At 37.4% G+C, this 16,129-nt stretch overlaps 1 protein-coding gene across 1 annotated transcript in view; it reads right to left on the minus strand.

The window, feature by feature from the left end:
• Window positions 1-1,965: 1,965 nt before the first annotated feature.
• The window catches only part of LOC131433934 (uncharacterized), a 46,635-nt gene continuing 32,471 nt past the window's right edge, over window positions 1,966-16,129 (minus strand). Inside the window, exons 4-5 of the mRNA XM_058600554.1 lie at window positions 2,259-2,805; window positions 1,966-2,197 (exon numbers count right to left, since the gene is read on the minus strand). Of these exons, the coding sequence (XP_058456537.1) occupies window positions 2,027-2,197; window positions 2,259-2,805 (718 nt within the window). The 3' untranslated portion in view covers window positions 1,966-2,026. The remainder of the gene's footprint in view (window positions 2,198-2,258; window positions 2,806-16,129) is intronic.

A 16,129-nucleotide genomic window follows, 5' to 3' on the forward strand; every position in this document is an offset into this window, starting at 1 on the left:
ATTAATGTTTTCTTTATTGGAAGATTATAATCGGATGTAAACGCTACACCTACACCAACCATATCAGTATCGCACCCACGTACAACAGTTCAGCCTGGAATTAGATGACGGAAGTCAGCGGCATCCATCGGAATTCGAATTCAACTCATCACTCTCCATCACAAACGCTTTCATAAAAGGTTTTTTTCAGAGCCACCATTATTTTATTATAAAGAACTATACTGGTTATTTCATAATATTTGTGTTTCAGAATGTTAAATGTAACTAATCTGTACTTTAGTTTAGGTGCATCGTTTCAAATTCTACATACAATTTCATACAATTGATCAACTAATTGATATTCGGAAGTGTTAAGGAACATGTCAGTTGTTTTCGTATTCACGACATCCAGTTATGTCTCTGACATTACCCACCCGCCTTTTTAATTGTATATCATTGAAATGTTGATTAATAGCTAGCAGTGTTCTATTTTGTCTGCAAAATATCCGGCATACCGGATTTCCCTGCCATATTCGACGGTTTTGAAGGAGTAAGCGATATATCAAAGCGAAAGCATCGCTCTGATTTGTCAAACGATGCAAAAGCTAAGCTGTTGGAAGTACGCGAAGCTATAAATATAATCAAAATTATAGCTAACTTTTCAGTCCTACGTGTACCATGCTAGAGGTAGGTTGTTGCTAGACAGCAAGACAGACAAAAAGTGCCATAACACGATTTGAAACTTTAATTGGTATGCTCTGATCTTGTGTCATGCAAGCTCGGATGAAATTCCATGTCTTTTCGCCTGAGAAATTGACAACTACCCCAGCGTAAATTTTGAGTGGATAAGATTAATTTCTAATTTATATAAGATGAAAATGAGAAAAACGAACGCTATAAAAATAGCTGCTTGCATACAAAACTTGAACACAAGCTTGGCGAAAGAAGCTTAAATATCGATATCCGTATCGCAAGCATGTACAAACATATAATTGCATACATTTGGGCTATTGATGTAATTTCGTCTGCTACAAAACAAATACAAATCACGACAAATAGAGTCTATATTCTGGGTTCGAGTGATCGGAGTTGGTATGAATCCGTAAATGACTCTCGTGCATTTGTGGATTCAAAAGTGTGATGACAAATTAAAAATGTCGATCATTGGAAATTTTGGTCGCCTTGTTCCACATCAATGGCTCGAACAACCCCATGGGGCTGATCCTTGTAGTTTTTCTTATGTTTTGCTAATTTTACCCCATTACTCCAGAACCGAAAGTCGGATCCGAGTGAAATTTGTTAGCTGGCTGTGAGACTGTAAGGTTTTTCATTTAAACCTGAGTTGAAGAAAATCGGTTGAGTGGTCTCTGAGAAAATCGAGTGCAATTGTTATCAGTTTGTTTGCGCATTGTGAAAAACTGTCCAGTCATCTCCGAGAAAATCGAGTGCACATTTTTGTTATATACACACATACACATACATTTCGCGTACTCAACGAACTGAATCCTGTGGCATATGCCACTCGGCCCTTTGGGCCTCGGTTCAGAAGTCGCATTTCAGAACTGTGTTTATCTGTCAAAGTCAGCTGCAAAATGGTTTCAATGTTGAAATAAGATACATCCAGATGGCGTACTCTACGCTTTACCCTTTAATTTCGGACCCCAAAGTTGAATCCAGTTAAAAATAAACAGCTATCTATGTTATCATAAAACGTTTCATTTGAATCTAAGTTTGTTAAAATCAAAAATTGTTGATGTTTAGTCATCGCCGAGAAAATGAAGCGCGGATTGGCGGATATTAAGTGTCCCTCAAACCAAATCCAATCAAACATCAACGCCGCACCTGTGTTCAAAATAATGGCGCAACTGTGACTAGAACAACGAAATCATTTACAAGAATTTTAGTACAAATATCATCATTATTTTAGTATGAATTATATTGACAATGAAAGTTAACATAACTATTTGGTTGATATTATTTCTTGCCTGAAAGTCTGTTTTGAGATTACCCTTACATATCTCTCTATTTGAAGAATTAACAACTATGCTTAGCATTCATAATCAATTGTGCAGGTTTTCTTGGTGGGATCAAATTTATGCAAAAACGTACAGCTTTGCACTCGCGAAAATCCGTCCCTACAGTATATATATTTCCTGCAGTTAGCTGGATGAGCGAGAAAATCTATGCCATTCTTAGGGCAACCAAATTCATCCGGTTCCTAGAAGGAAAAAATAATATTGAATTAAATTTATAGTCGATGAAACTATTCAAAATCTCACAGCGCAGTTAGCATTTGCCGGATAATCACATTTCTTAGTTTCTATATTCCAGTGTAGTCCAGCAGTGCACTCTAGTAAAACTTCTTTGCCTTGATAGCACAAGATATGAGCATTGCAATTATCGGGGACGGACAGAAATAACGGTTCGGGTGGATCATTTTCTGGACAACTTTCCATTGCTGCCGTGGAATCAGTTGTCATTGCTGATTCAGTTGTACCTTCGGTTGGAGCCTCAGTTTCCATTTCCGGAGGTAGAGGAACATCTCCACAGTCCACATTTTCAGGGAAATCACACTCCTCATTGTCAGGATTAAACAGCATATTCGGGGGACATATTCCTTCTTCGCTTAGCATTCCGTCCTCGCACACATAGAATTGATTGCAAACTGTCGGACTAGGAACTTTGGTGCCATCCGGTAGGTTCATGCAAATTAATGGATCGAACTCACCGGTGGCGAAAGAAACTATGGTAACTATTGCAAAACATCGCAAGATATTATTGTACATGCTTTGAAAAAATCTTTCAGTAACCGTTTTTTTGTTGCAACTAATTGGAAGTGGTAATTAGCAGCGATATTTATAAGAGAAGCTTTCCAGCCGGTCGCTTATCGGACATGCTTTCGATGTTATATTTTATCTATTCTCGTATATATTGTGGTTCGGTTCCAGTTGTTTCAAGGTGTTTGGTTGTTTTGGGTAGTATGTTTTCCCAAGTTTATAGGTTATCAACTCAATATGACTGGATCGGAAGTTTAGAGCATAAGGCACTGGCCTTGCAAGCCGTCGTAATATGATCGATTCAAAACGTGAATAGATTCCTTTCTTCAATAGGATGCTATTATTTTCAATCGGCTGCAAATTCTGTTCGGAAAGAAGTATCGGTCAAGTATCTTATTAGCGTGTACTGCCATGACTTCACCGATAGGTTATCAATATGACTAACCAATGTTATAAGATACTTGAAGATAATAATGTTTACAAAGGAACCACCTCAGATGACGTATGCCAATATCCTAAATGTATCGGTAATATCCATTTCATCATATCCGCTGTTTGACGACAAATAGTAGGGTGCCGGTATCCCCATTCATCTCAGCTCCTGTAGTCTTCTCATTTACTGAAACCATAAGTTAGAGTGAGATCTGCTGTCTCTCTTCGATCAATTGACTCTAAGGGTATGATGAAAATAGGTGCATTCACTTCTAGTTTTCGCATTGCTATAGAGCAATTCTGCGCCAAATCGTCCATATTCTGACACGGCCCCCTTTTAACTTTGCATGTGTGATCGGTATGGCAAATAAAGTATTTTTCACTAGTCTTGAGATATTTTTCAGAGCCTGTTTTGGAAAGGGACGTATGAGTTTTAAGCAACATTATTTTTAAACAATAATATTTCGAATTTTTTTTAGCTTTTACGAAGATTTTGTCTAAGAAAAAGTTTTAAGCAATCAATTGAGCTTTCAAAAGAAATACCTTATAATAAAAAAAGAACCGGAATTTTCATTTTAAAATTCCCGCGCTTGTCCAATCGGTAAACTTTTATGCTCTCAACGTTGGCAACACTTTTATACACATTCTGTCAAATTTTGACGCATATCGTACGATTAGTTTTTGTTTGGCGTCTATACAAAGAAGTTGAAAAATTTTCGTGTGGCGATTTTTATAATGGATGGTTTCGGCTCGCCTTCGAAGCGCCATTCGGTCGATTGTTGTGCGGTTTCGACGTCATATTCATAGATCCACACCTCATCACCAGTTATGATGCATTCGATGAATGTGGGGTCACTATCTGCGTTGGAAATCATATCTTTGGCCACATCAACACGACGCTGTTTTTGAATGAAATTCAGCTTTTTTGGCACCAGCCGAGAAGCGACGCGTTTCAAACCCAAAACATCAGTTAAAATGTGTTCGGCTGGTCCATAAGAGATGCCCAACAACACAGCAATCTCTCTAATCGGTACAGAACGATTTTGCAACACGATTTGCTTCGTCGATTCAATGTTTTCTTCAGTAACAGATGTTGTTGGGCGGCCAGGGATCTCATCATGATCCAAGCTTGTACGACCACCTTTGAAGCATTTATACCACTCTTATGCCTGTGTTTTTCCTAGACACGATTCACCAAAGGCCTTTTCTAACATTTTCAACGTTTCGGAACATTGAAATCCATTTGCAACACAAAATTTGATGCACGACGTTGTAAATTTTCATCCATTATAAAAATCGCCACACGAAAATTTTTCAACTTCTTTGTATAGACGCCAAACAAAAACTAATCGTACGATATGCGTCAAAATTTAACAGAATGTGTATAAAAGTGTTGCCAACGTTGAGAGAATAAAAGTTTACCGATTGGACAAGCGCGGGAATTTTAAAATGAAAATTCCGGTTCTTTTTGATCATAAGGTATACACTGAAAAAAAATAGCTTTTGATTTTTCAAATATAATTCAAATATAACGTCAAATTACATAGAAACTAATGAATCTTAAAGACTGTTGGAGACGTGATCTATAAAAAAATTTACCGAAGAAAAACTTTTTGTTGATTTTAGAAAAAACGATGTTTTTTATAGGAATAAATGTGTTCGAGCAATCAAATATTATTTTTCAAGCTACGTTATTTTTCAATCTACTTCCTAAATGCAGCCATTTCCGAGATATATGAGCAATTGAATCGAGAAAATTGATATTTTATGAGAATATATCCTTTTTACCTTTTTTTATATATATAAAAAATAAGTATAGAATTCGCTCAAACTTTCGAAAATTTTTCCGAGGCCCGGAGGGCCGAATGTCATATACCAATCGATTCAGCTCGACGAACTGAGCAAATGTCTGTGTGTGTGTGTTTATGTGTGTGTGTGTCTGTATGTGTGTTGTCAACTAAGAGGTCGAGATCTCAGAAATGGCTGGACCGATTTTGATCAAACTAGTCGCAAATGAAAGGTCTCCCCGTCACCCAAAACGCTATTGAATGGTTTTGAGATCGGATGTTTACTTTTTGAGTTATACGAAGTTTTATGTCAAAATTTTCAGTTTTTTGACAGTATCTGTCACAATTGACTTTAAAAACAGAATATGTTTCCAGACTTAGATTCTACACGGCAATACCTATCCAACAAGCCATAGATTGTTAAAATCCGTCCATTTTTAACGGAGATATCGAAATTTTTGTGTAAACGACTTTTCCCCCTATTCCAGCAGTAGGAGTTTTGAGCGCTGTATGACAAAGAAATGCTTGGGAGCAACGGAAAACACGTTTTTTATACTGTTACATACAATTGTTTCTAAGTACCAAAAAGACTGTGTACAGCATCTTTTTTCATGGAATTTAGCCTCGGACCGATTTTAGCACGGTTCGTTTTTGGCAACATAATCGTTCGAATATGACATATATAAACCAGATGATGGCAGATTTTTTTTTAAATTATATTGTTTTAAACTACTTACAGCAATAAAAGCTGGAAGAACATAACATCCATATACCATTCGAATCAGTTCGTCGAGATCAGCAAATGCGTGTGTGACAAATAATTTCACTCAATTTTCTCGGAAAATTTCTTTTCTGCAAATTCAGATTCATACGAAACTTCGTATGCTCCCAAACAAAGTTCCTGAATTATGTTTGGTTCTGACTTCTGGTTCCGGAACTACAGGATGATATGTGAAACGAAATCAAAATTGTGTAAGTCATTCTTCTCGTAGATGGCAGAACCGATCTAAGATTCAAATGAAATCTAAGAATCATCTAAGATTCATCTTCATTCATCTTCAGTCAGATCCAACTTCCGGTCTATTCCACATAAATTAATCAGGTTTATCGGGTTAGCAGATTTGGATAGTCGATAAAAAAAAATCAACTTTTTTCAGTTTTAGTGGTATTCAGTTGTCGATTCAGAAGGCACCTAAAAATTTAATTCGTGCTATGATTTCTCAAAGATGTCTTCACTGATTTTCAAATATTTTGAAACAAATGTAAACTATACAGCTATTCAGGTGAATTTATCTGACTTCGGCCATACCGATTTTAGAATTCCGGTTCCAGTATAAAATCGTTTCTCAAAGCTAAATCGTTTTCTCAAAAAAGCCCAATCAAATTTCAGAAACAAAAATTCAAATTGAATTAAACTTATATACAAAATTAATTAGTTTTATACATACATATAAAAATTAATGAATTTTATCCAATTAAGCTTCAAAGTTGTACTCAAAACTGTAATTTATTCGTCATATGGCCATACGAATCGGTTTGGGTTATGCTGGTTCCTGAATACCGGCTCTGGAAGTACCTTAAATTACCGTAAACTCTAAAGTGGAACTTACATATCATGGCATGTTTAATCTATTATCACACTTCTAGATTTAAATTCGATTGTATTTGCAGTTTCGACATTACAGAGTAATGAGTGATTACAATCTCAAATTGTCGCTTAAAACGACGGTCATTAAAATAATGTAATGAAAACTTAAACACCGAAGAATATTCATGCAAAAAACACATGCGGATTGATAAAAAAGGTATCATCTCACTGCTAGGTGGATTAATCACGTTTTTAAGTTAGGCTGGGTTCTTCTTCGCCAAATTTATATTTTTTGTAATTCTTATGAAATTTTGAATAAGCTATTCTTTGATATCAGGACAATTGGAGAAGTTGTTTTCGAGATATTTGGAAAACAAAATAAAAAAAAAACACACAATTATCATAAATTAGGTGTGGTTTTCCATAACCACACTGTATTCAAGTTTCAAAGTACAATATTGGTATTATAATGTGCAGAAAATAGTAATTCAATTGTCGTTTTGCAAAAAAACTTTATTATTTCTTGTCAGCACCGACACTCATTATTGATGTATAACACATGGATTAATAAGTTCCGAGACTAACAATGGAAACAACATTTTTTTTGCAAAATTTTTTTTTATTCATCAACATAATCACCTTTTAGGGTGATACAATGGTTCCAACGTTTTTCCAATTTTTCAATACCATGTTTATAAAAAAATTATCTTTCGCTTCAAAATAAGCTTCAGTTTCAGCGATGACCTCCTCATTTGAGCCAAATCTTTTTCCCTGGAGCATTTTTTTAAGATCAGCAAAGAGCCAGTAGTCTGGCGAGTATGGGGGGTGGGGAAGCAGATCAAAGCCCAATTCGTTAAATTTCGCCATTGTTTTCATCGACTTGAGGCAGGGTGCATTGTCTTGATGAAAAAAGATTTTTTTCTCTGCATGTGCGGTTGTTTTTTTGCGATTTCCTCCTTCAAACGCACCAGTAAGTCAATATAATAATCACTATTGATCGATTTACCTTTTTCGAGGTAGTCAATGAAAGTCACGCAATGCGTATCCCAAAAAACTGACGCCATGACTTTGCTAGCTGACTGCTGTGTTTTCGGACGCTTCGGACGGCTTTCGCCAGCTGTGCGTCACTCAGATGACTGCCGCTTCGACTCTGGAGTGTAGTGATGTATCCATGTTTCGTCCATGGTCACGTAACGATGCAAGAAGTCTTTTTTGTTGCGAGTAAATAGAGATAAACTGCTTTCTGAATCATCGACTCGTTGCTGTTTTTGTTCCATCGAAAGCAATCGCGGCACCCACTTGGAAAAAACCTTTTTCATGCTCAATTTTTCATGAAGGATAGTAAATACACTTCCATATGATATCTGTGTCATCTCAGCAATCTCACGGAGCTTCACTTTACGATCTTTCATTATTTTATCACTTCACTCACATTTTCCGGTGTAACGGCTTGATGGACAAGAGTCCGGATAACATTTTTCAATCCATTGTTTCGCTTGCACGGTGTTTTTACCCATTAAAAAACAATGTTTTATCAAAACACGAAACTCGTTTTTTTCCATTTTTTAAACAAACTACAAAACGTCTTTACTCCAACCTCGATAACTCAGCTGTTTCTGGTCGGACTTAAAATTTTGACCCGTTTCAAGCAAAGGTTAGCACTCTAGAAAGACGTGGTTACTGGTTTACTACGAGCGCCATGTCTGCTTTAGTCTCGGGACTTATTGATCCATGTGTTATTTTCATGTTTTGATTATCTGTATCCGATTTTAAAATTTAACTAACCTTTAAGCTTCATTTTTCGCAAATGTATGTATATGATAACTCATTTCTGTGGTAGTTGAAAAGAATCTCGCAGCAATCTTTTTTATGTTATTGGAATGAAGCAATGATATTTTTGTGTACCCTAAAACATTTTGGTTCGTTTTGTTTTCATAGATACGTTTATTTCTTAAGGCAGTTTACATAAATTTTTTTTCGCTGTAGCAACACTTTTACAAAAAGTTCTTATCCTAATATAATTCTAATGTAGTCACAACGATTTGAATTTAATAAAACATATTCCTCTAATTATTTAAATATCATATTAGCTATTTTTCCATTTATTATTAAATCTACTCAAGAATATTATTTGAACCAAACGATTAGCTGCTATAAATTATGAGCTGTTATCTTTATATATTTTGTTGATAATTTCATAAAATATTTCAAGTTTGTTTGTATCAGTACATCATTTTTAATCAAATTTAGCTATTGATTGAACTAATGGACGTAGTTAGAGTCAGAACTAGGTTTTAAAAGGGTCAATTATGAAATTGAGACTTCAATGGTCCTAATGAAATGATAAAGAAGTTTCATGTAAGGAAGATCACGACAAGCAGGAATGTCGCGAACTGGGATATTAGATAGTCTACCTTGGGTACGCAAAGAATTTATTAGTTGAGATCTGACATCACAATACACTGAGGTCTTTTTTTATGCGGTTTTTTTACGCGACTTTTTTTATGCAAATTTTCAGAGTTATGCGGTTTTTTTATGCGAATTTTCAGAGTTATGCGGTTTCCCTTCTGCGGTCTTTTATGCGAAATTTCAGAGTTATGCGGTTTTTTTATGCGAAGTTTCAGAGTTATGCGTTTTTTATATGCGAATTTCAGAGTTATGCGGTATTTTGATCATTTTGCCCAAGATAAACAATTCATTTTCGTCAGTCATTTTTGAGCTAATGGCATCAATTGCCTCAGACTATCTGTGAAGAGGAAATAATAGTTTGGAGATAATGTGACGATTTCACTCAAGCTATAATGAGCTGCTGCTAACCATGCTATATAAATAGATGCAAGTTCTTGAAGGCCGAAAAATTAATGTTGAACGCACCAAACCCAGTAGCGTTTTCAATTCGTGATCCGTCCGTGTAAAACATTTTCTCAGAGTCAATATGCCAGAACTTAATTGAAAATATTTTTGGGATTTTCATCGAGCGTATGTGATCTTCACGCTGCATGGATGTGTCGAAAATGAAAGTTGAGTCAGGGACATTTAGGAGTCTGTCACGGATAAGAATATATTTTGAAGGGTCGATTTTATGTGACATATGGTTAAAATATACTGTCATGCATGAATCTTGTTTGAAATTGAAGCTCGTCTAGCCCTTCGAAAGTTATTAATAACCAGGGGATTCAGTACCTCACATCTTATTAGCAGCAGTGATGAAAGCTCCCAAAAGCGATCTTTTAATGGACCAGAACTTCAAGACTCATTGTATATGTCGAATGCGTGCAGCCTAAGGCGATTCGCAAACAACGATACTACGATTCGCTCAAGTTTGATAATATAAGAGTTTGCAGCGGAACGAAAACAAACGCATCCATATTCCATCACTGAAAGTATCGTTGTCTGATACAATTTTATTAGATCTTCCGGATGAGCACCCCACCAAGATCCTGTTCTTGTTCGAGAAAAAATTACTTTTTGTTGGCATTTCGTTATCAGATGCTTAATGTGCAATCCCACGTGCATTTGGAATCAAACCACACCCCGAGGTATTTGGAAGTCAAAACCTGTTAGATCATTCTTCTCATCATATAAAGCTGAAGCTGCGCGGGATCATGCTTTCTTGAAAAGACGACCAACTTTGTTTTCTCCTTAGAGAATTTGAAACCCTGATGAACAGTCCAAACGGACAAGTTATCTAAGGTATCTTGCAATGGTTTTTGCAGATCATCAGCTTTGGGCCCAGTAACTGAAACCACGCCATCATCGGGCAATTTTCTTAGTGTGCATGGGGTTACTAGACAGCTGTCAATGTCATTCACGTAAAAATTATAAAGGAGCGGACTGAGGCATGAGCCTTGCGGTAGACCCATGTAGCTAATTCTGAATGTTGCCAAATCGCCGTGTGAAAAATGCATGCGTTTCTCTGACAAAAGGTTGTGCAAATAATTATTTATAACCGGTGGAAGTCCATGTTGGTGGAGCTTGTCTGAAAGAACATCAATGGAAACTGAATCAAATGCTTCTTTTATGTCTCAAAATACAGATGCCATTTGTTGTTTTTGAACGAAAGCAATTTCGATGTCAGACGAAAGTAATGCAAGGCAATCATTCGTCCCTTTATTTCTACGGAAGCCAAACTGAGTATCTGACAACAAACCGTTCGACTCGACCCAAGTGTCGAGACGTCGAAGAATAATTTTTCGAAGAATTTTCTGATGCTGGACAATATTGCAATGGGTCTATGTAAGTTGTGATTGTAAGCTGGTTTCCCCGGCTTTTGAATGGCGATAACGTTCACTTGCTTCCAGTCAGGTGGAACCATATTTTGCTCAAGAAACTTGTTGAACAATTCCAACAAACGGCTTTTTGCGAGGTCGGGCAGATTCTTCACCAAGTTGAATTTAATTCTGTCCAACCCAGGAGCGTTGTTGTTACAAGACAAGAGTTCTATAGAAAATTGCATCATTGAAAAGGGGTTATTAATAAAACCATTATTTGGAGGAGATTCCCGAATAATGCTCTGCGTAGGAACAGAATCTGTGCAAACTTTCCTAGCAAAGTCAAATATCCATCGGTTCGACTATTCATCACTCTCATTTCCCACGTTACGATTCCTCATTTGTCTGACCGTGTTCCAAAGCGTGCTCATTGAAGTGTCTCTTGGCAAACTTTCGACAAAATGTCTCCAGCAGCTATATTTCTTGACCCGAAGTATGATTTTGTACTTGGTTTCTTAAACCACGAATTTTTCTAAATTCTGAGAAGTTCCCCCTCCCCGTTTAGAAACGTCTTGAAAGCAGTTTGTTTTGCGAGTTTGGCCTTCAAGCACTCTTTGTCCTACCAGGGGTTTTTCTGTGGCCTCCAGTATCGAACAAACGAGAAAGTCATATTCTTCAAGTGGGGGGAGCTCTTCCGTTGAATTTAGGATGCTTGAAATACTACTTTAGTATTTAATTCACTAAATATTTTTGTCAAATCATATGGAATATTAATTGAAGTAGCAAAGCAATTACTACTGCTAATTGAGATGATTATTGGTAAATGATCGCTACCATGTAAATCAGGAAATACTTTCCAGATGCAATCTATTCGAATTAAAGTCGAGCAAAGAGACAAATCTAATGCACTTGGACGTGTATCTTGCTACCCATATTTAATAATGTCATGTTAAAATTGTCGCTAATATTATATATTAAAGATGATGTTTTATCATAATAAACGGAACCCCACATAATTGCGAATTGAAATCTCCCAGAATCAAACGTGGAGCAGGAAGGGGTTCGAACATTTCATTAAGCTGTCGCTGTCTAAATTGTGCTCTAGGAGTAATATAAACCGGAAGCTATACAAATGTATTTTCCTTAAATGTTAAAAATGTTAAATGTTAAAAGTTTTTGTCGTGAATACGACTTACTTTACTATGGGGCGCCTTTTCAAAATTTACCCTCTGAGAGAGTGATAAGTTTTTGATCGTGAATATCTCCTGTTGTATCTAATGAATCAACATAATTCTTGCAACATGCCATCGGAAATATGATCACAATTTTTTGATAAAATTTTCAGTTGTGTGACATAATCTCAAATAGTTCAAAATTAAACTTTTCTTAAATATTTGGTATAAACGAGTATCAAAGAGGATAATTCATAAGGCGCGTTTGCGTTTCTCGTATTTTGAAAGCCCATAGCTCAGTGATCTGTAGAAGGATTTATATAATCTAACTACCAATAGAATCGAAAATTTTCAACTTGAACGTGTATTGCAACAATATTGAAGTTTTTCATTAGTACACTATTGAAAAACCTGTTTGATTTAACCCATGACAGCACCAGCCAATCAGAACGCGAGATGTCTGCATCTATACAAGAGCATCCATATAAAAGTTGAGTGCTTCATTTTTCCTACCATTTGCTGAGCATCTGTTCCCGAAACAAGACACACGAGAGCAACATCGTGGACCTGTCATCTCACTGTTTCCCGTTCTGCGTACAGGAAAGGAATTCTAACAAAGGTGATGTGAAAAATAGCGTCATTTAAGTTAAAGCAGCTACTCTGAACATACGGGACGCTGTCAGCACGATGACAGCGAAAACCGGGTGAAAGGAAGCCGAAAATTCCAGCAAGCAAGGCCCATTCAAATAGCACTTTCAAGTGCTAAAAATAATCATAAAGAACTAGTTGAATTTTGTCGCTTTCCTACAATTTTCCGAGCAACTGTTGCCAAAACAAGGCACACACGAGAAGTTAAATCAATTTGCACTGTCACTAACACATTCAATTACGAACGGCAATGCGAAAGTAGAAGTGATGATGTTGAATACATCTTTATACTAGTATAGAAATATGCCGTGCGAATGAGTTGCCACGTACAGATCAATATGTATTTCTTTTTGCCGTGAATTCTTTAGTATGGGGCGCTTTTTGATCGTGATATCTAACACATTCAATTACGACAGTAACGCTGTCTCGCATTACGAAAAAGAAAATTTTGATTTAGAAACATCTTTATACTAGTATACTTTATACAAATTGTTAGAACAAATGTTTCCACTTGATTTGCGCATTCTACTTTCCAGGCGTATCAGAACTGGGTAAATTTAAAGCAATCCTAAATATTTCTTTATCACAGTGATGTGATCGTCCTGAAAAGGACGGGGTTTTCAACTCCTCGTCGTTACGGATGGACAGCTGCGGATGGCTAGGGATGATTTTCGTTTTCTTGTTGTCACGGGCAGCGTTACCGGCCAATTCCAACACTTCGGCAGCCAAGTACTCCATCGCTGCCGCCAGGTAGACCGATGCACCGGTATCGACATTCGACACGTTCGGCGTAGTTCCTCTTCCGAGGCAAACGATGGATTCTTCGCCAACTGGGAACTGCAGACCAGCACGGTTCGAGCGGGACTTTGCCTTGCCCTTAATTGTTCCTCCTGTGTGCGTGTTAACAGTTAGACAGCCAATTCAGTATTACTGACTACCGCTCATTTTTTTTTTGCATAAATATCTGTTTATTAATCTTATTTTTGTGTATTACATCAACATTTTACAGTACAAGTGTTTTGACCCTTTGCCCTTTCATCTTTGTTGTTCATACGATTCGTTATTAATAGTAGGTGTTTTAGTTACTCTTGTTTTACATACTAATGTTTAATCATAATATTTATTTTAATTATTTATAAAATGTCTACCTACTTATAACTATCCCTAACCTAATATGTACAAATTTTGAATTATTTGTATTTCAGAGATTGAGCACCCCTCTTCAAATTTCGTGCAGTATTGTTCGAATTTTTGTTCTAGTATATCCAGGGAGGCCATCTCATGTACTTCACTAGTCCTTGTCCAAGAGGGGGGAAATTTAGAATCATCTTTAAGATCTTACTTTGAATGCGCTGAAGCCTAAGTTTGTGTGTTCGTGCACAGCCCCGCCAAACAGGGACTGCGTATTCAATTGCGGGGTAGATGATTTGTTTATAGACAGCCATCTGATTCTTCAGGCATAGTTTAGATATTCTACAAATCAGCGGATACAAAGACCTAATGAGTATGCTGCATTTTTGAACGATTTTGTCAACATGTGACCTGAATATCAGATGTCTGTCAAAGGTGAGTCCTAGATAGATCACTTCATCGGACCATTGAATGACCTCATCACCGAATCGAATTCTGCATTCGTCTGATGGAACAAGTTTTGGAGATCTTGAATGTGGAAACAAGATGACCTGAGTTTTTGCTGCATTGATCACAATTTTCCAGCTTGTAAAATATTCCGTTAAAGCGTCCAGACCTGTCTGTAGTTTATTCTTCAGAGCATTAATGACACGACCTTTGTAAAGAATAGCAGTATCATCAGCAAATTGTGACAGAACACCACCACCCGGAAGAGGTGGGATGTCTGATGTGAAAATGTTGTATAGAATGGGACCTAGGATACTTCCCTGGGGTACACCAGCAGGAATAGTAAATCTTTCTGAAAGTGCATTATTTAGAGAAACCTGGAATGCTCTATCTGCAAGATAATTTTTGATAATTTTAATAAGATACATGGGACAATTATACCGATGCAGTTTGAACACCAGTCCATCGTGCCACACATTATCGAATGCCTTTTCAATATCCAATATTGCCATGGCAGTCGTTTTGGACACTGATTTGTTTTGCTGGATGACGTTGTTAACCCTTGTGAGTTGGTGGATGGTGGATCTTCCTTTCCGGAACCCGAACTGTTCTTTCAGAAATATATCCTGTTCATCTGCGAAAGCAAGAATTCGCCTTTGTATTAACTTTTCAAACAGCTTGGATAGGGCAGAGAGTAAGCTGATGGGCCGATAGCTCTTGGAAAAGGAAGGATCTTTCCCCGGTTTCAAAACTGGGATAACTTTAGCTAACTTCCACATTGAAGGGAAGTAACCAAGCTCCCAGCACCTGTTAAAAATTTTAGCTAAGAAGAAAATTGGGCGAATACTCAAATGTTTCAGCTCAATGTTGAATGTGTTGTCGAAACCGGGGGCCTTCATATTTTTGGATTTTTTCACAAAAGCCATCTGCTCATTCGCAGTGACTCTACTTTCCTCAGGAACCAAGCTGTCTGATTGGTCAACCTCAGCTACGCTATCAGCAACGGCTCTTTCATGTGGACTAACAATTTTGAGTCCTAAATTGTGAGAACACACAAATTGCTGGCCTAGCGCATTTGCCTTCTCTACTGGTGTGATTAAAGGTATTCCTTCAGCTGCGTCCTGGGGTGACATCAGAGGAGGAATAGGCTTCGGTTTTTTCTTAAGCACCTTCGTTAAGGACCAGAAGGGCTTTGAATGTGGGAGAATTTCTCGAAGCTTTTGCTGGAAGTTCCTGTTGCGAAGCTCAGATATCCTTTCCTGGATTATCCTAGTTAAGTTGTTATAAGTAGTCTTCCTATCTAGGATGCCAGTTCGTTGATACTGCCTCCGGTAGATATTCCGAAGTCGGATGAGTTTCTTGGTGACACTGTCGATTTGAAGAGAGGAACTCGGCATATGTTGTACTGGAACCGTCCTATCACGAGCGACTGCGATTGAATGCTGGAAGGAAGATAGGGCTGCATCGATTTCCATCGGGGAATCAAGTGGCAAATCGATATTAATAAGTTGGTCGGCGATATGTTGAAATTGGACCCAATCGGTGCGATAATAGTTCCTCCGAGGTTGAATAGGCACTGTTTCTGGTGAAGGTCCCAACGTCAATATTACTGGAAAGTGGTCAGAAGAGAGCTCGTAGAAGACAACCGGAGAACTGTCTATGGCGATGTTGCTGATAAATATATCCAAAATGGAATGAACTCCCGATCTGGAAAGTCGCGTTGGTTGATCCGGAGCGAAGATGTTGTATTGTCCAGCTTCGTAATCTTCGGCAAGTACGAATCCGTTTCGATTCTGTCTTCTGTTTCCCCACAGCTCATGCCGTGCGTTCAGGTCCCCAGCAATGATGAGTGAGCATAGCCAGATCTCGCTTCAATGATGCACACGTACCATCTCTAAGATTGGTTTGTTTGGGGCAGTACGCTGCAATGATGATGATGGGTCCCATCGTCGTTGTA

This window comes from Malaya genurostris, chromosome 3 (genome assembly GCF_030247185.1).
Source record: "Malaya genurostris strain Urasoe2022 chromosome 3, Malgen_1.1, whole genome shotgun sequence".
In the NCBI taxonomy this organism is placed as follows: Eukaryota; Metazoa; Arthropoda; class Insecta; order Diptera; family Culicidae; genus Malaya; species Malaya genurostris.